This window comes from Pelophylax lessonae, assembly GCF_965119305.1.
Source record: "Pelophylax lessonae genome assembly, chromosome: 4".
NCBI classification, from domain to species: Eukaryota; Metazoa; Chordata; class Amphibia; order Anura; family Ranidae; genus Pelophylax; species Pelophylax lessonae.
The window spans coordinates 666,608,081-666,627,952 of record NC_138771.1 but is presented as its reverse complement, the minus strand read 5'-3'; the positions used below and the strand labels follow the sequence as shown (position 1 = coordinate 666,627,952).

Sequence of the window (19,872 nt, the reverse complement as noted above, 5' to 3'; positions counted from 1 at the left end):
GGATGAGGACAGTTGGGGGGGGGGGGGGAGGGAAAGATCTCCATCCTTCACCCCAGTTATCCTCTGTGGACAACCTCCAGTCTCTGTATCACCAGACACAGGTCTAAGAAATCCAAATCACACCCATAGAACAATATCAGAGATAACAGCAGTATTGTCATCACCAAACACAGCCTGGATATTTCCCAGGACAGGTCAGGAGGGGGAGGGGTTAAAGAACTACATTGGAGATAATAGCAGTATTTATTGCCTTCACCAAGCACAGACCGGATATTTTTCAGGACAGGCGTTTTGGCTAATTTACACCGTCACTTATTCTCTTGGTGATGAATAAAATAAGTGAATTCCACCTTTGGTCTATACTTGAATCTAGTCAATCATGCCGCAGCATTAACCATAAAGTTAATAATAACAAATTTCAACTGTACTAAATAAAAAGAACATTAAAAATAGATTTTTTTTACACAGAAAAAGATGTTTGCAATTAATCAAATCAAATGCATTGAAATACAAATTAGATGTACAACTGGAAAGGAGTGATGTTACAGAATGTTACAAATGCATTGTCAGAGCCTCAATGAATGGAAAGTATGACATATGATTCCTGATTGGAACCAGTGGTGGGACAAGGTCAACTAGTGCCCAGGGCGAAATGCCAAACTGCGCCCCCCCAAGGAGTTGGGAGAGAGAGGGGGGGGGGGGTTAGAAAAACATATGCAACACTAAAATGTATGTACAGTACTGAATACACAATGTGCTGCAATGATTCAAACCTACCATACCCCCCCCCCCCCAATGACCCCCTAAGTTTCAAAAGAAGCTATATGGAGGTATACAGTATCTCACAAAAGTAAGTACACCCCTCACATTTTTGTAAATATTTTATTCTATCTTTTCATGAGACAACACTGAAGAAATGACACCCGTTACAATGTAAAGTAGTGAGTGTACAGCTTGTATAACAGTGTAAATTTGCTGTCCACTCAAAATAACTCAACACACAGCCATTAATGTCTAAACCGCTGGCAACAAAAGTACTCAATGGCCTAATATATACTCAATTGTCCTATATATATATATATATATATATATATATATATATACATACATAGATCTCAATGTATGCACTATACTGAACTGACCGATAGATACTCAATGGCCTAATATATAATCAATTGTCATATATATATATATTAATGTATGCTCTATACCAGTGTTTCTCAACTCCGGTTCTCAGGGCACACTAACAGGCCATGTTTGCAAGAAAACTGAAATACATCCCAGGTGATATCATTTACTGCTCAGTGATTGCAGTATTCTAGTCTGCATCTCTGCAAGGTAATACTTAAAATCTGGCCTGTTAGTGTGCCCTGAGGACCGGAGTTGAGAAACACTGCTCTATACTGAACAGGCCAATAGATACTCAATTGTCCTAGTTAAATATAGATATTAGTGTATGTTCTACTGTATACTGAACTGACCGATAGATATTCAATGACCTAATATATAATCAATTGCCCTATACATATATAGATATCAATGTATGGTATATGGTCTATGGCATATACTGTACTGCTGAATATATTTCACTATCTGATCTCTTCAATTGTAAAAAGCACAAATCTTTCTCCCTGCCTAACTGACTGCTACTAGCAATGTCTTCTTAATTAGACTACACTGCACTGTCTGATAAACTGAAAATCACTTTCCTCTCCCTGCCTCAATCACGATCCTCTCCCTGCCTCAATCACGATCCTCTCCCTGCCTCAACCACTTCCTATCTCGCCTGCACAGTCACACTAGTGCAGTAAGATGCATTTTTATAGCTCAGATAACAAGGCAGGGAAACGTTTTGCCCAGCAAATCAAAGGGCAGTGCAATAAATTCCATATACCCTTCATTTATCACCGTTACAAAAAAAAAATTAAGGAACCTGCAGTACATTGCCAATGCTTTTAGCAGTTATTACAGTGCCCTTTACAATTTGAAAGACGAGTCTTCTCTAGCTCAGCCAGGCCCCTCCACTATTCAATCTTTTCTGTACTCAGCGCACCTCCTATGTTTATCAGCTGATCAAACTGCAGCTTTGATTGTCCCTTTCACTATTTTTGAAATAGACAAAACCATTGACACCCTGGTCACAAAACTTCCACTCCATATCCTTACTAAATAAAGATAAGAAGTTGTACGCCAAAGCCATTGCGAACAGATTGATTGACCTCCTGCCAAACCTTATCCATCCCATTCAATCGGGCTTCACCAAAGGCCGCCAGAGCTCTGATGCTACTCGAAGGATGGTTAACATTATCCTCCATGCTGAGAGCCATGGAGTGCCTTCTCTGCTTCTATCCCTAGATGCAGAGAAGGCATTCCATTGGGTGCACTGGCAGTATCTGGTCATAGCTTTGCAGAAGTTTGGCTTCCAAGGTCATATTTTTTCAGCAATAATGGTGCTGTATTTGCCTCCCTCAACCTGAGTTTACTGTTCCTCCATGCTATCCAAATGTTTTAACATAAGCAATGGTACCAGGCAGGGGGGGCCTATCCCCTCTCCTTTTTAACATAGTTATGGAGCCGCTGATAGAGAAAATTAGATCCAAAGGTGACATATCAGGTTTCACTATTGGAGCCGCTGAACATGAAATCAATGTATTCACAGATGACATTATCCTCTTACTGACCAATCCTATATCTTCCCTGACTTCGGGACAACGTGCATTATTAGAATTTAGCGAAGTTTCAAGTATCCAAATATGTGGGCTAACTCCTACTTAAGGTTACAACTAACCAACACGACCTTCTCTCTCTACCGAATTTCAACCCTTCTTGAATAATTTCCCAAAAGAACTCGAGCAGCTCTCTAAAACAGCACTATCATGGTCAGTCAGACTAGTGGAATTTTCAAATGCTCAAATTACCACAGCTGCTATACCAATTCAGATCATTACTGATCCTGGTCCCTAGCTCCTTTTTCACCTCTTTACAGAGTGTCCTTGGATGCTTCATATGGCAAAACAAAAAGGCTAGGTGTTCCCATTCCATCCTCTTGAAACACAAATCGGTGGGAGGCACAGGGTTTATAAACTTCAGGGAATACTACAATGCTGCGATCCTAGCCCAACTTGAAGCCTGGTTTACACCTGACTCTGCGTGTCCTTGGCTCAGCATCGAAACATCCCAAGCCCCTACTAATCCACAACCTCACAGCGTGAACATGGCAAGATAATGGAATAAGATATAAGGATATAGGCCGCTCCTTCAGCAAATCCCAATGGCTTCTAGCTTTTAAAACCAGCTTCAGAGACACTAGGTCTCTGAGCCTAACGAAACTTGTCCAAAAAATCACCCTCAGATGGTATATCACCCTGTCCATGATACACACATTTGACACAACCATGAAGCCCCTGTGCTGGAGACACTGTGGAGAAGTGGGGAATTTGTACCACCTGTAACAGAACCTTACCTTTGAAAGAGAATATTTGTGCTTACCTGGTTCATGTGTGTGAAGGATTTCCCAGCAACCCTTTGGTTATTTACACTCCCTGCTATCATATCTCTCTTTGCACTGTGAGCCCCAGGATGTGACTCCTTATATGGACATTCCATGAAGTCAAGGTATGGCCAGCCTAGAGACGGAATGTCTGCTGATTAACGATGCACTTTTGTCTACATTATGTTGATTTGGGCTGAGGCAGCTTTTGTTAAGTGTGGTAATGACATAGAAACATAGAATGTTTTGGCAGATAAGAACCATTTGGCCCATCTAGTCTGCCCAATATATCTGAATCCTATGAATAGTCCCTGGCCCTATCTTATATGAATGATAGCCTTATGCCTATCCCATGCATGCTTAAACTCCTTCACTGTATTTGCAGCTACCACTTCTGCAGGAAGGTTATTCCATGCATCCACTACTCTCTCAGTAAAGTAATACTTCCTCATATTACTTTTAAACCTTTGCCCCTCTAATTTAAAACTGTGTCCTCTTGTGGTAGTTTTTCTTCTTTTAAATATGCTCTCCTCCTTTACCGAGTTGATTCCCTTTATGTATTTAAAAGTTTCTATCATATCCCCTCTGTCTCTTCTTTCTTCCAAGCTATACATGTTAAGGTCCTTTAACCTTTCCTGGTAAGTTTTTTCCTGCAATCCATGTACTAGTTTAGTAGCTCTTCTCTGAACTCTCTCTAGAGTATCTATATCCTTCTGGAGATATGGCCTCCAGTACTGCGCACAATACTCCAAGTGAGGTCTCACCAGTGTTCTGTAGAGCGGCATAAGCACTTCTCTCTTTCTACTGCTTATACCTCTCCCTATACATCCAAGCATTCTGCTGGCATTTCGTGCTGCTCTATTACATTGTCTTCCCACCTTTAAGTCTTCTGAAATAATTACTCCTAAATCCCTTTCCTCAGATACTGAGGTCAGGACTGTGTCAAATATTCTATATTCTGCCCTTGGATTTTTACGCCCCAGGTGCATTATCTTGCTCTTATCCACATTAAATTTCAGTTGCCAGAGTTCTGACCATTCTTCTAGTTTTCCTAAATCCTTTTCCATTTGGCGTTTCCCTCCAGGAACATCAACCCTGTTACATATCTTTGTGTCATCAGCAAAAAGACAAACCTTACCATCGAGGCCTTTTGCAATATCACTTATGAAGATATTAAACAAAATTGGTCCCAGTACAGATCCCTGAGGTACCCCACTGGTAACATGACCTTACCTATTTGTCTGGGTGGATGTCGGGCCATTGTTTAAGTAATGTCTGATATACTCCCCAGGGGGTATAATAGCCTGTATTCTTGGTTCAATAAGGAGTTTTTTTTCTTGACCCTTCAAACGTAGCCGCGTCTCATTCCTGGAGGGGGATTTTACTGCATTATTACCCGGTCGTTCAACAGCTGAACCTGACTCTCCTATTGGATCTTATGGTTGGGATTATACTACTCCATTACTACACAGGGAATTGCCGGGAAAGAGGACGTCTCCAATGGCTGATACCATCTCACCACAAGGGTAGCCGTTACACCACCTTCTCTGGGATTGCACCCAAGTATCTCAATTCTAGCACAATGTCTTCCAACTTCTTACAGAATGAACATGATTAATGCTAACCCCCTCCCCAGAGCTTGCCCTACTGGGCATTGGTATGGAAAACATCCCCCATTGTTTCAACACTGTAACCACCCACATACTACTGGCTACCAGATTGACCATTGTTCGCCACTAGAAAACCCCTGATATCCTGACTAAAGATGAAGTAGTAATTTTGGTACATACCCGTGGTTCTTACGAACGCATGTTTGCTACTGGTGAGAGTTGATTACCCTCAGTCTCCAAGAAATGCTCACACTGGCTAGAGTGGCATGGAAAAGCTCAACCCTTATAAAGTGTCCCCCTTTCGCATAACATGTCAATACAATTTAGACCCAACCTTGTATGACAGCATTTTATTCCTTGACTCACAAATTCCCCCTTTATGTACATGCTTACAGCTTCTTCAAGTTGTATCATTTTAACATTTTTCATCTTGATATATGTATTTATCACTATAAACATACTTATGGTAACCTTATGTTGATGTAACATTTTACTGTTTCTTTATGTTGTCAAAATGTTAATAAAAATCTATTGAAACTAAAATCACCCCACCCCAGCTGACAGTAGAGAAATCTGTGTTGTTTACATACACAGATCTCTCTTCTGTCATCCGCTCTGCCGATTGGTGGGTGCCGGACATAAATCCTTGGCAAATACCTGCTGATCAGCTCCAGCCTGAGCCAGTGACAGCACAGTCAGGTGAGGAGGCATGCACGTGTGCCCCCCACTCGGAAATGCAAAATCATGCAAAATATACGTGATTTTGCACACAGAAGCTGCCCTGTAGCAGTAAAGGTACAGGAGGTGGTCATTAAGTGGTTTTTCTGGTTTAAAAAAGTTTCTGAATAGGTAATCTGAGAGCTGAGCTCAGCCTCGCCCTGTGCAGACCAGATCTAACCGAGTCCAGAGACTTTCACTTTCATTTCTCTTCTGCTGTCAGCGATGGCGACTGCAGATCTGAGAGCTGACCTGGAATGTTCCATCTGTCTGAATATTTATACAGATCCTGTAACCCTGAGATGTGGACACAACTTCTGCCGGGTCTGTATTAATCGTGTGCTGGATGTACATGGGAGGTCTGGAGAATATTCCTGTCCTGAATGCAGAGAGAAGTTTCCGGATCGGACTGCACTGCAGAGGAACATAACTCTGCTTAACATAGTGGGGGATTTACTGTCTACTCAGCCAGATCAGGAGTCCGGGGTCTTCTGTACTCACTGTGTGGACTCTCCTGTACCTGCTGTTAGTTCTTGTCTACACTGTGAGGTTTCTTTGTGTGATAAACACCTGAGAGTCCACAAAACGTCCCCAGAACACATCTTATGTGACCCCGCCTTGTCCATGGAGAGAAGGAAATGCTCCGTCCATAAGAAGATCCTGGAGTATTACTGCACTGAGGATGAGATTTGTATCTGTGTGTCCTGCAGTTTGGCTGGAGAACATCGGGGACACCAGATGGAGATGTTGGATGAGGCTTCTGAGAAGAAGAAGGAGACACTGAGGAATGTTCTGCAGAAACTTCTGACAAAGAGAGAGGAGATGGAGGAAAGAGTCCAGAGTCTGCAGGAACACAGGAGGAAAGTAGAAGAAGAAGCAGCTGGTGACACCGAGAGAGTCACTGCCCTGTTTAGAGATCTCAGGAGACGTCTGGAAGACCTGGAGAAGAAAGTCCTAAAGGATATTTCCGGGTGGGCAGAGCGGGTCACTGTCCCCATATTGAGTCTTATCTGGGATCTGGAAATAAAGAAGGAGGAGCTGTCCAGGAAGATGGTGGACATTGTGGAGCTGTGTAACATGACGGATCCACTGACTGTCTTACAGGAATCAGACACAGGTGACTTGTGTGATACTGAGGATGGAGATAATGAGGACAGAGAGAGACATGAGGAACTCCTCCATGATGGAGGGGGTCTGGGTGTGGCGGGGGTCTTACACACAGGTTTATCTGATATAATAACAGAGGTAAATGTATACTTCTATATACAGGGAGCTGCAGACATATTACTGGATGTAAACACAGCTCATAATTCTCTACAGATATCAGATGACAAGAAAATTGTATCCATATCAAACATAAACCAGAATCGTCCACAAACACCTAAAAGATTTAAGGATATTTCGGAGGTGTTGAGCATTCAGAGTTTCTCCTCAGGGAGACATTACTGGGATGTGGATGTCGGGGGAACAGTGAGCTGGTTAGTTGGGATGTGTTACCCCAGTATAGACAGGAGAGGAAAAAAGTCAATGATGGGAACTACTAACAAGGCCTGGGTTTTGGACAGGTCTGGTTATCAGTATGCCATGTACCATAACAATAAGGAAATCCCTTTACCTGCCAATATCAGTAAGAGAGTCAGGATATTTCTGGATTATGAGGCCGGGCGGATCTCCTTTTATGATCTGTGTGACCCGATCCGACACCTCCACACCTTCACCACCACCTTCACTGAGCCCCTCCATGCTGGGTTAGGAGTAGAGAGAGGATGTATAAAGATATGTGGGGGGAGGTGGGAGATGTGATTACTCCACCCAGATTCTGATGACATCACAGGGACAGGCGGTGGGATTGGCTCATTGCTTGGAGGAAGTGGTGACTTGGTCTTGGGAAGAGGACGTTGGCTGACATTGTAGACCTCCTTCTGAAAATGTTAGCTACCTATTGTAAGAACCTTTAAAATGGTACTAAAGGCAAAATAAAAAAAATGACAGATATGATGGCGTCTGTCACTGACATGAACACCGCAGTCTTTGTTTTTCGGAGTCCCCCTGTAACTTAGTTATTTTACCGGTTGGTTCTGCTGTTGTTTCTCAACTCAATGTTGGTGTAACGGCTTATAAAGTGTTATCTGGAGTTCAGCTTTAATTTGTTAGTCACTTATGTAAAGGTAATATAAACCTACTAGTCCATCTAACACCCCCCTCTCCAGACAATGCTGCTGTCCAAGGGGGTCTCCACTGCCCCTCCAAAGATAAATTAGCCACCCTAAGACAGCAAATGTGTTACGGGCAGGATCACCGGGGGAAAATAAAGGAAGAACAAAAGGATAAAACCAAAAAAACAAATGTATCCACCACATCTAATGATCTAATGATTGGTAATCTCCAATCCATAAATATATATATATATATATATATATATATATATATATATATATATATATATATATATATATATATATGTATAATGTTTGTTTTTTGGTTTAATACTACTTTAAGCCTCTGTCCCAGAACAAGCTTGCTGTAAATAAGAATCAGAAAAGTGTCAGAATTCCTTATCTCTATATTTGTTCTGGGTCAAAGACTGAGACTGTGTTGAATCCAAAACATTAGCATGACAGCCAGAGAATTAGCATTCTCAAAGGGAGAGTTTAGCAATGGCAACCTCCATAATTATTTATTGACAGATGCTCTTTAAATATAAAATGTAAATAATTAACTGACACAATGATAACTTCCAGGTGTGTCTGGATTCCAGGGACAGTCCCAGGATTTAGGGGTTTGTCCCTGGAAATGTTGCTCATTTTAATTAATCAAAGTCTAAATATTTCTCTATTGTGATTTGTTTTACAGAGTCAATTAGTAATAATAATCGGTGACGGTTATTTTATTCCTCATTTTCCTCTATCAATGTCGGCAGTTTTCAGTCCTGGAAATACACATCTTCATGATTTCTTTCTTTGATAAAAAATAAAAGTCAGTAATAATCCAGAAATATTTTTGCCGGTCAGTTTGTGCATTTTTGCTTTTGGAGGCACTGTTTGGCAGAAGAGCTGACAATCCACATCAGATTTCCTCTATGATAACCCCAGAGACATCTATAATCTGTTATGGTCAACCTGCCATCTGTCGTCCACCAGAGGACCTGATTAGGAATGTTCATTTTTCTATTGGTCATGTTCTATTTCTATCACTGGAGTCATGTGATCAGTTCTGTCAATCATTTTTTTGGATCTTTTATGTCCCAATCATGTCTAGTAATTAGAAGTAGTGATCGACCGATTATCGGCAAAGCCGATATATTGGGGGCTGATATGCACTTTCCCCGATATATCGGAATCGACCTCTGAGGTTACCGATATTGCCAATATTTCGGGAAAGTGCTAGAGGCATCAACCCAGTACTGGCGTCCATAGCCGATGGTGGGCTGTCTTGTAATGACAACCGATGCGTTTGAGAAGTGGCTCGGCTGTCATTACAAGGAGTGGGAGCGGACATGTCCCCCCCACTCCCACCGCCTTCCGCGGCTCGCCTGGGTCTCCCGTCCCACCGGGAGACCCGGGCAACCAGCCTGCATGGCCGAAGACCCGATCAAAGCCGCATTCGGCTCTGATCGGGTCTCTATGTAAAACCCGGAAGTGATGTCATGACATCACTTCCGAGTACTTGGTGCCAGATTTAAAAAAAATGACAGCTTGCAAAAAAGCCAAACTTGGCGTTTTGAATGCTTTTAAGTGCAGAGGAGGGGTTTGGGGTCTTTTAGAAACCCAGATCCCTCCACAACAGTACCTGTCAAGTGCTAAAAAAAAAAAATTAAATGTACGAAAATTTCGGCCAATATTTTGGCCGATACCGATATGCATTGGCCAAAATATCGGTATCGGCAACAAAAAAATGATATCGGTCAATCACTAATTAGAAGTAATAGAATTATATTCTCCCTGTCAGTTGCAACCAATTTTCCTTGGTCAGCTTGTATGGGGCCAATATGTTCTGACCTCACCTTTTTACTATTAGTACTGTATAATGGAAACATTTTCTTTTGTACCCATAATCTATTTAGCTGACCTGATCACACTCTTGTATACCTTATTGCATTCTTTGTAGTTTTGGAATGTCAGTAGTCACCCTTCGACCTTATATATATTTTTTTCGTTTAATATATTTTTTATTGAAGGGAAATAAATGAACATACAGAGGAAGATACTTCAAGAAATAACATTTTTACTCTGTCCAAAATAAACAGAATAGAATCAAACATATGGTGAGACATTTCTTTTGTTATTTCCGTTAATTGGCAATGCTCCAATAAAAAAAATATCACCTGTAGCCTTTAAAATCTTAAACAAAGTGTCCCAGGTTGGAAGGTAAGAAAACTAATGTAAAGAAAAAAGAGAGGGAGAAAAGAAGTGAGGAAGAGAGCTGAGAGAGAGGTAGAGGGGAGGGATGAGGGAACAGGAGAAGGGAAGGGGGACCCACATCGATCACATATGGAGTGGAGACACTTCATGTTTGTTCTTACCGGTGAGGTTCACATTCATTAATCTACTCAAGTGGATGAAGACATAAGATCCGCATACATAGGTGAATAAGTAAAGCCGAGCCAGCCGGACCACATTTCATGCGCTACAGAAGCCTGAATCCTATGATCATATGTTAGATCTTCGATGTGGTATATGTGGTCGACAGCTTGTAACCGATGTTGAACAGTAGGTATAGTGGTTTGTTTCCAATAAAGAGGAATAAGCGATTCAGCTGCGTTTAAGAGATGAGGGGTGATGGAACGCTTACATTGACCGGCTGGCCCGTCTGTACAGTGGAACAATACGACCCAAGGGTCAGTGTTGTATTATTTCAATCCAGCGCAGGATAGAGGACCAGTATTAACGTATTGGGGGCAATTCCACCAAATGTGGGCATGTGCAGCATTCTCTTTGCACCCTCTCCAGCAAAGCGCAGGAATCTCTGGAAAGATTAGATAAGGTAGAGCAGGTGTGCGATGCCAATGGGTCAACATTTTATAGTTCACTTCACCAATTCTTGAGGAGATACATTAGAGGAAGTATGAGTATGCTGTAGTATAATGGAACGTTGGGTTTCAGTGAGATTTAGTTGTAGATCCTGTTCCGAGGCTCTGATGAAATGGGGGATCGTGGTGGGGATCAAGTCCATCAGTGCTCTACAGAATTGTGATAAAGCCTTCTGGGGTGGTCATGATTTTGGGAGGATCTGTTCCACCTGATTAAGATCATTAAGGAATCTTAAAGGTTTCGGTAAATGTTTAAAAAAAATGGGATAGTTGTGAATGCCTCCATTGGTCCATAAAGGAGGGTGAGGAAAATTGCGTGATAGCCTGCAGTGGCAATGGCCCATGCTGGATTGAGACTCGATGAAGAGTATTAGAGTTTGGTAGCCAATGTCGAAATTGTGTATCCATTTGTCCTGGGAAAAAATAAGACTGACCTATCAGGGGCATCAGCGGTGAGTTATACTGCCATTAAATGGATTTGTGTAAAGAGTTCTGTGACGAACACCCATTTGCTGGGAAGTTCGTCACGGGTTACTGGAGGAGTGTGGAGCCCAGCCTCCTGCCCACGGACTACGGCCCTGGCTTGTAGGGGAGCACGGCTCTGGTTAGGGGTATATGCTGGGGGACCCTTGGAGTACTGTTACTTTGAATTCAAGTCCCTGTCACCCCAAGCAACACAGACTTTGGGCCTAAGCTGCATATTACAACAAAGGACTTCACACCATGAGAGACTAAACAGATGCCAATGACATAAGACTCAGCTTTGGTATACGGGGGGGATGTGAATTGACACTTAAGTTATAATAAGGTGTGTTGAAAGTGGAGACGGGCAGTCTGAGAGCCTATGTCTTCTGCTTTCATCTGTTTAGAGGTGGAGTGTGTTCACACTTCTAGGAATGCGTATTCGGCTATGTTTTGGGCTGGTTGTTTGTGGAGTCAATTATGATAATGCTAATCCTGTCTGAGCCTGCTTTGCATGATGTAATCAAGCTCCTAAAACTGGATATATATTGGAAGTGAGTTGGTGAATAAAATGTCTTTTGTTTTACCCTTCATTGAGCTCAGGCTAATGTTTGGGGGGGAATTGAGGGGCCAGGTCACTGCATCACTTGAGATTCTGGGGGACTTAAGACAGAAATACTTGGTCCAAGTACTGGGGATCTGTTACAAGTTCCATACTGTAAGAGTTGACAATTTCAAAGGGGATATACAATTCAAAAGATATCTATAGTTCTTAGGAATCCAGAGTTGAATGAAAGGGTCAGAATCACATAGGTCTTTTTCAAATCGTACCCACAGTTTAGAGTCTGTGTGGTGTTTCCTATCAGAGGCTCTTTGTAACATCACAGCTAGATAGTATTTTTTTAACTCTGGGAGTGCTAAGCCACCGCTCCCTTTTTGTCTGGTAAGTATTGATCTTGATTTGCGGGGATTCCTGTGGTGCCATACGTATCGAAGAACCAGCGACAATAACGTTAAAAATAATTCTGGGGGGATCTTATATGGTATCATTTGAAACGTTGATTCTACCCAACCACAAGGTAGCAAGGTGGCTCCAAGTGTGTAAGTCACGTCTGATGGAGTTCAGAAAATAAAATTTGTTCTAAACAGGTTGGACAATTTAGTAGTCAGGTTAATCCCTAGGTATTTCAGAGAATGAGGTTGCCAAAGGAAGGGAAATTAAAATTTGAGATTATTGGCTAGTGTGTATGGGATCAATATGTTAAGTATTTTGGATTTAGACAGGTTAATTTTGAAGTTGGATATGGAGCCGAATAATTCAAATGCATACATTACATTTGGTGAGGAAATTGTGGGTTGTTGTATGTAGAAGAGAATGTCATCTGCATAAGCAGCGTATAAATGTTCGTATTCTCCCACTAGGATGCCATGTGTATTAGGGTTTTGGTGAATTGTTGCGAGAAAGGGTTATAGAGAGAGGGCGAATAAAATGGGGGATAAGGGACTTCTTTGACTGGTGCCGTTATGCAGGGTAAAGAGCTCACTCAGTGTGCCATTAAAGCAAATTTGGGCAGTAGGGGAGTTGTATAAGGCTGCTATCATGTTCAACATATGAGGGCCTAATCTGGGGTTTGTTAAGGTTGCCATCAGGTATTCCCAGTCCACCCTGCCAAAGGCTTTCTCAGAATCAGAGGAAAGTAGAAGGGTGGGCTGGGAAGTCCTGCACACATATGAGATTAGAGAGAGGGTGCGAAATTAGTTATTGTGGGCCCCCCCCCCCGTATAAAACTAGTTTGATTGTTAGAGACCCATTGGGGGACCAGGGGTAGGAGTCTAGTTGCTAAGGCTTTAGTGTATATCTTTGCATCTATGTTCAGAAGAGAAATTGGCCTGTAACTTCCACATTGGCTGGGATCTTTCCCTTGTTTGGGGAGAACAGTGATGTGTGCGTGTGATGTTTCAGGGCACATGTGACCACCCACTGAGAAAGTATTTGAGTAAAATGTCAGAAAGGGGAGTAGGGTGTGTTGTAATCTACGATAGAGAGCCCATCTAGTCCAGGAGCTTTGCCTTTGGCCATGGATTTCAATGCCGGGCTCAGTTCAGACGTAATTTTAGTTTCCAAAGATTGAAGGGCTGCAGATGGCAGTTTAGGAAGGTTAGCTTGAACAAGGTATTCCCGGATTGTGGATCATCTAATGTCCTCATCTTTAATAGATTTGTGTATGTGGTAGAGATGTTGGTAGAAAGCTCAAAATTCTCCAGCTATAGCTTTGGTCTTGTATACTAGGGAGTCACTTTTATCTTTTATCTTAGCAATACTGATTTTTTTCTGTTTAAGGGTTCTGGCTAGTAGTTTGCTAGGTTTGTCCCCCTATTTGTGAATTTGTTGTGAGATCAAGAGCCTTTTACGTGAAAAAGGGACTTCAGTTCCTCTTTCTTCTGAGTAAGGAGGTGTAAGAGAGATTGTGAGGTTTTTACCTTATGTTTCTGTTCCAAGGATCTGATATCATGTATAAAGGAAGATTGGCGAATCATCCTCTAATTTTTCCGAGAGCAGAGTTTGATCAATTTTCCTTGGATATGAGCCTTATGTGAGACCAGAGTGTGGGTGTCCCCGTAGAGGGGGTGGACCATCCTGGAGAAATGAGGAAAATCCCCATCTGCACAGACCAACACCAGGAGATAGCCCCCCCAGAGGTATGTTAAAACTTTAACAATGTCTAACAAGTAATCATAAAATAGTAAACCATGGCATCACCAACATTGTAGGAAGTACGCTGAGGGTGGGTCGATGATTCCTACAAGAGAGAGGGAAGATCAAGCTGCCATTATAGGTACTCGAACCAATGTGATAATAAAGATACCTCCAAAACCAGTAGGATAATATAAAAAAAGACAAAAATAAAAAAGAATCAAACCCTGCAGAGGTTGAAGGGGTGGGGGGGTCAGCCTATCAGTGCTCAGACCATACGCCGCACACTGCATCAAATTGGTCTGCATGGCTGTCGTCCCAGAAGGAAGCCTCTTCTAAAGATCATGCACAAGAAAGCCGCAAACAGTTTGCTGATGAAAAGCAGACTAAGGACATGGATTACTGGAACCATGTCCTGTGGTCTGATGAGACCAAGATAAACATATTTGGTTCAGATGGTGTCAAGCGAGTGTGGTGGCAACCAGGGGAGGAGTACAAAGACTTGTGTGTCTTGTCTACAGTCAAGCATGGTAGTGGGAGTGTCATGGTGTAATGCTTCGGCGTTTATTTGTGTGGTGTGGATTTGCAGCTGCGGAAGTTACACTCAGTAGTCATGTAGAGATGTGTTGAACTACCATATCCAACTCTCAAGACTCATCATTGTGCATCAGCCTGTCTCAGCAAGCACATACACAGACACAGACACTCATTAAAGATGTTCCTGGAGTGATATGTTTATATGTGAAAGTATAGAGGTGATACTGAGGGGACAGGCGTGGTAGTGATAGCAATGGTAAGAGGTAACAGATGGTGATAGTAAGCACTTAGGATAGCAGTCATGTACAGGTAGCAGGTGGTAGTGAAGAGCAGATGAAGTGTACAGGAGATGCTAGGCTAGTGCAGTGACAAGATGGTAATAGGCTCAAGAGCTTACAATCTAAGTAGCGGTGCAGATGCTAGATGTAACAGTATAGTTCTTAGAGTAGCAATAGTCTTTAGTAAGCAGAGTAGTAGTGAAAGTAGATTAGGAAGGTATTCCCCTGTGGGGTACTTATCACTGGTAGGTTTGTAAGGAGAGGGTTCTGGCGGTGAGGTAATGATCTTGTAGCGAGATACAAGATGTTGTAGCAAGTCTTCGGTCAATCCAGGTATTAGGGAATAGCTGGAGGATTCGGCAGCGTTAGGTAATGCTGTAGCAAGCGGTTTGCACGAACACATGTGAGTGAATGCCGGCGGTTGAAATAGCCGCTCAGAGCGGCACTCACTGATGAGGTCATGGAATTTAAAGGGACAGGTACTAGATGCGTTCCACCTATCTATATGGTGGAACGTAATGTACAAATAATAGGCTGGAAGGGTACCACAGGTACCAGGATCTTACAGTACCCCCCCCCCCCTAAGGCCGGCTCCGGAAGGCCTATAACACTGGTCTCTCCGGGTATTTGGAGTGGAACCTTCGTATAAGCCTGGGTGCGTGGACTTCAGAAGCATCCAACCAGGTGTCATCTTGGGGACCATAATTTTTCCATCTTATGAAATATTGGAGCTTTCCTCTGTGGATACGAGAATCCAAAATTTCTTTAATCTCAAATTCTTCTCCACCTTCAACTTGTATTGGAGGTGGAGGCGCGATGGTAGGTCTAATCCCTTGGTTGGGTGTATGTGGCTTCAATAGAGATACATGGAACGTGGGGTGTATTTTAAGATCTGCCGGTAAAGTGAGTCGAACTGCAGATTCCCCAATGAGCTTCTCAATTGGGAAAGGTCCTAGGAATAGAGGTCCAAGCTTTTTACTAGGAATTTTCAACCTCAAGTTCCTCGTAGATAGCCAAACAAGATCCCCAATAGCATATTGAGGCGAAGGTCTTCTGCGGAGGTCATAGTACCTCTTTTGTTGGCTATGAGCATGTGAGATGGTGGTGTTAAGTAAGCCCAAAGAGTCTTTTATTTGGGTGAGATAGTCAGAGGCTACTGGGTTACTTGATGGTAGGATGCGTGGTGGAAGAATTGTGGGATGGAACCCATAGTTCAGGTAGAACGGACTTTGCTTAGTAGTACTGTGGGTTGCATTGTTATAAGCAAATTCTGCCAGAGGGAGGAGGTCCACCCAATCATCCTGTAGGTATGAGGTGTAACAACGCAAATATTGTTCAATACACTGGTTGACTCTTTCAGTTTGTCCGTTGGTCTGCGGGTGATAGGGGGAAGTAAGTTTTCGCTCAATGCGCAGTATGTGACATAGAGCTTGCCAAAACTTAGAGATGAACTGCGAGCCCCGGTCAGATAAAAGAGTCTTTGGAATTCCATGTAGTTTGAACACAAATTTTACTAGCATTTCCGCTGTTTCCTTAGATGAAGGTAGTGTGCGAATGGGAATGAAATGTGCCATTTTTGTCAGATGGTCCACTGACACTAGGATGGTAGTGAATCCCTTGGACGGTGGTAATTCCACTATGAAGTCTAAAGACACAACTTCCCATGGAACTTTGGGTATTGGTAGACTGCAAAGTAAACCAGGTTTTGTAGTGTCAATTTTGGACCTTGCACAGATGTCACATGAAGAGATGAATTTTTGTACAGACGTCTTCCTCCCAGGCCACCAAAATTGCCTAGTGAGCAAATTAAATGTCTTAGTCATACCCATATGTCCTGCCATAGGTACGTCATGGGATAACTCCAAGATTTTGGTACGCATACCGGGAGGTATGTAGAGTTTGTCATTAAAGTAGCGGAAGCCTTCTGCATCAGTACTTAGTTGAGGTGGTGGTGAATCCAGTCTTAGACTGTGCAGAATCTCTTCCTTTAAGGGACGAACAACACCAATAATACGGTCATGGGGTATTATAGGTAATGAAGGAATTTCGGCACAGTTATCTTCGGTTAACCGTGATAACGCATCTGCCTTCTTGTTTTTGTCTGCAGGTGTATAGGTCACTAAGAAATTGAATCTTAGGAAGAATAGTGACCAACGTACCTGTCGGTGGGAAAGGGTCTTGTTGGTCTGGAGATATTGGAGGTTTTTATGATCTGTATATATGAGTATTGGCAACCGGGTGCCCTCAAGTAGATGTCGCCAATTCTCCAGTGCCAACTTCATGGCAAGTAACTCTTTTTCACCCACTGGGTAGTTCACCTCTGGGTTACTTAGTGATTTAGAGAAGAAGGCAACTGGATGAAGTGGTGAAGTATTCGTAGGTCGTTGGGAAAGAACTGCTCCTACAGCCATATTTGACGCATCTACCTCCAGGATGTATTGGAGGGATGGGTCTGGATGGCGTAGTATGGGAGCGGTAGTGAAGCTTGATTTCAACAAGCTGAACGCTTTATTTGCTTCTTCAGACCATTTAAATGTTTGCTTAACACTTGTAAGTTGTGTGAGTGGTCTCACAATAGACAAGAAGTTCTTGATGAACTTCCTATAGAAGTTTAAGAATCCAAGAAATCGTTGTAAGGCCTTACGAGTTGTTGGTATAGGCCAATCCAGAATACAGGATATCTTGCTCATATCCATCTTGATGCTGTTCTTGGATATGATGTATCCTAAGAATAACACCTCTTCCTTATGGAATAGGCATTTCTTCAGTTTTATGTACAAGTTGTGTGCGAGCAATCTGGACAACACAAGTCTTACATGTCTTTTATGTTCAGACAAGGATTGAGAGTAAATGAGTATATCGTCCAGATATACTACGACACAGACATCGAGTAGATCTCGGAAGATGTCATTTATGAACCGCTGAAATGCTGCGGGAGCATTACACAACCCAAACGGCATCACTAGATATTCGAATAGTCCGTATCTAGTTCTGAATGCCGTCTTCCACTCATCCCCACTACGGATGCGGATGAGATTGTAAGCCCCTTTAAGGTCTAACTTTGAGAAGTAAGTGGCTCCACGCACTTGTTCAATCAGTTCCGGGATGAGAGGTAAGGGATAGCGATCCTTTATCGTAATAATATTTAATTGCCTATAGTCAATAATAGGCCGAAGGCTTAAATCCTTATTGCGGACAAAGAAAAGTCCTGCAGCTGTGGAAGAAGTAGAGGGTCTAATGAACCCTTTCGCTAAGTTCTCATCCAAGTATTCCTTGAGATGAGAAAGTTCATCCTGAGAAAGAGGATAAACATGACCGAAAGGTAGCTTACTATTAGGGAGTAGGTCAATAGAACAATCGTAGTCCCTATGGGGAGGCAACACTTGAGCATTTTTCTCAAGGAAGACTTCTGATAAATCCTGATAGCATGGTGGTGGTGTAATTTCCTCTGACACCATGGACAGGATCTTCTTTTGAGATTGGAGGTTACACGTGGTCTCGCAATAGTGAGAAGGGAAGGTTAGGGACCGTGTCTTCCAATCAATAGTTGGTTGATGTATATGTAACCAGGGAAGTCCCAAAATAATGGGAAAATGTGGTGAGGGTAACACATCAAACGTGGTGGTCTCAACATGAGACTCGTTAGCAGTAGCAAGGAGTGCTTGTGTCTGAGTGGTAATTGGACCAGAAGATAACGGAATACCGTTAATCAAACTAACAGAGACAGGTTTGGGTTTTGAAATAATAGGTATTTTATTTAAAGCAACAAAACTAGTGTCAATGTAGTTCCCACAAGATCCTGTGTCGATCATGGCCTTGGTGGTGATCCTAATTTGGTCCCACTGCAAGATCAAACGAATAAAGAGATAGGGATTCGTAAAATAAGTCGTTAATCCCCCCAGCAAGACCTGTGAACACTCACCCTTTTTCTTGTGGACAAGGGGACAAACGCTTATCAAATGTTCGGCGGAGGCGCAGTACATACAGAGATTTTCTGTTCTTCTCCTGGCCTTTTCAGTAGACGATATTGGTGGGCGGATGGTTCCTACCTCCATAGGAGTAGGATCGAAGGACGACTCCCGAGAAGGGTTGGGTAATGGGATTCCCATTTTCTCAGCCTTTCTCTCTATCGTAAACAGCTATCTATTTTGATACTAAGTTGTATCAAGGCATCCAAGGTGCCAGGTAAATCCGCTCGGGCGAGCTCGTCTTTTATGGCTTCAGATAACCCAAGCCTGAACTGGGTTCGCAGAGATGCATCATTCCACCCTGAATCAAGGGTCCATCTCTTGAACTCTGCTACGAAATCTTCAACAGGTCTCCTTCCTTGTTTTAAAGCCCTCAATTGGCTGTCAGCAGTACTCTGCCTATTAGAGTCTTCATATAGGCTAGAGAGCTCTGCTAAAAACGTAGGATAGGAATTGAGAAGAGGGTCATTTTTCTCAATAAGAGAGTCTGCCCAAGCCCGTGGATCACCTGACATATATGATATAGTGGTGCAGACTTTTAATTGGTCTGTAGTGTAAGTACGAGGTTTTAGATTAAAAAGCAATTGACATGCGTTTTTAAATTCACGGAATTTTTTCCGATCACCCGTAAACACTTGTGGAGGGTTTATTTTGGGCTCACGGGGTTGGGCAGCAGTGAGCTGTGAAACACAGGCTATCTGCTGTCTCAAGGTCTGGTTTTCATTTTTCACTTCAGTAAGTGAAAGAATTAATGAATCTACCTTTTGTGATAGTTGTATCACATGTGTAGCTATTTCCGCTGAATCCATTTTTCGGGTTTCTGTAACGCCCCGGCGTTTATTTGTGTGGTGTGGATTTGCAGCTGCGGAAGTTACACTCAGTAGTCATGTAGAGATGTGTTGAACTACCATATCCAACTCTCAAGACTCATCATTGTGCATCAGCCTGTCTCAGCAAGCACATACACAGACACAGACACTCATTAAAGATGTTCCTGGAATGATATGTTTATATGTGAAAGTATAGAGGTGATACTGAGGGGACAGGCGTGGTAGTGATAGCAATGGTAAGAGGTAACAGATGGTG

At 42.6% G+C, this 19,872-nt stretch overlaps 2 protein-coding genes across 2 annotated transcripts in view; one reads left to right on the top strand and one right to left on the bottom strand.

Annotated features, from left to right (window-relative positions):
• LOC309554200 (NACHT, LRR and PYD domains-containing protein 12-like) overlaps positions 1-19,872 on the bottom strand; it is a 612,971-nt gene that overhangs the window by 530,936 nt on the left and 62,163 nt on the right. The window lies entirely within an intron of this gene.
• On the top strand, positions 6,040-7,620 carry LOC309554225 (E3 ubiquitin/ISG15 ligase TRIM25-like; the record flags this gene model as incomplete). Its single annotated transcript, XM_082255858.1, has 1 exon — positions 6,040-7,620. The coding sequence occupies exon 1, from the start codon at positions 6,043-6,045 to the stop codon at positions 7,618-7,620; it is 1,578 nt and encodes a 525-aa protein (XP_082111984.1). The 5' UTR covers positions 6,040-6,042.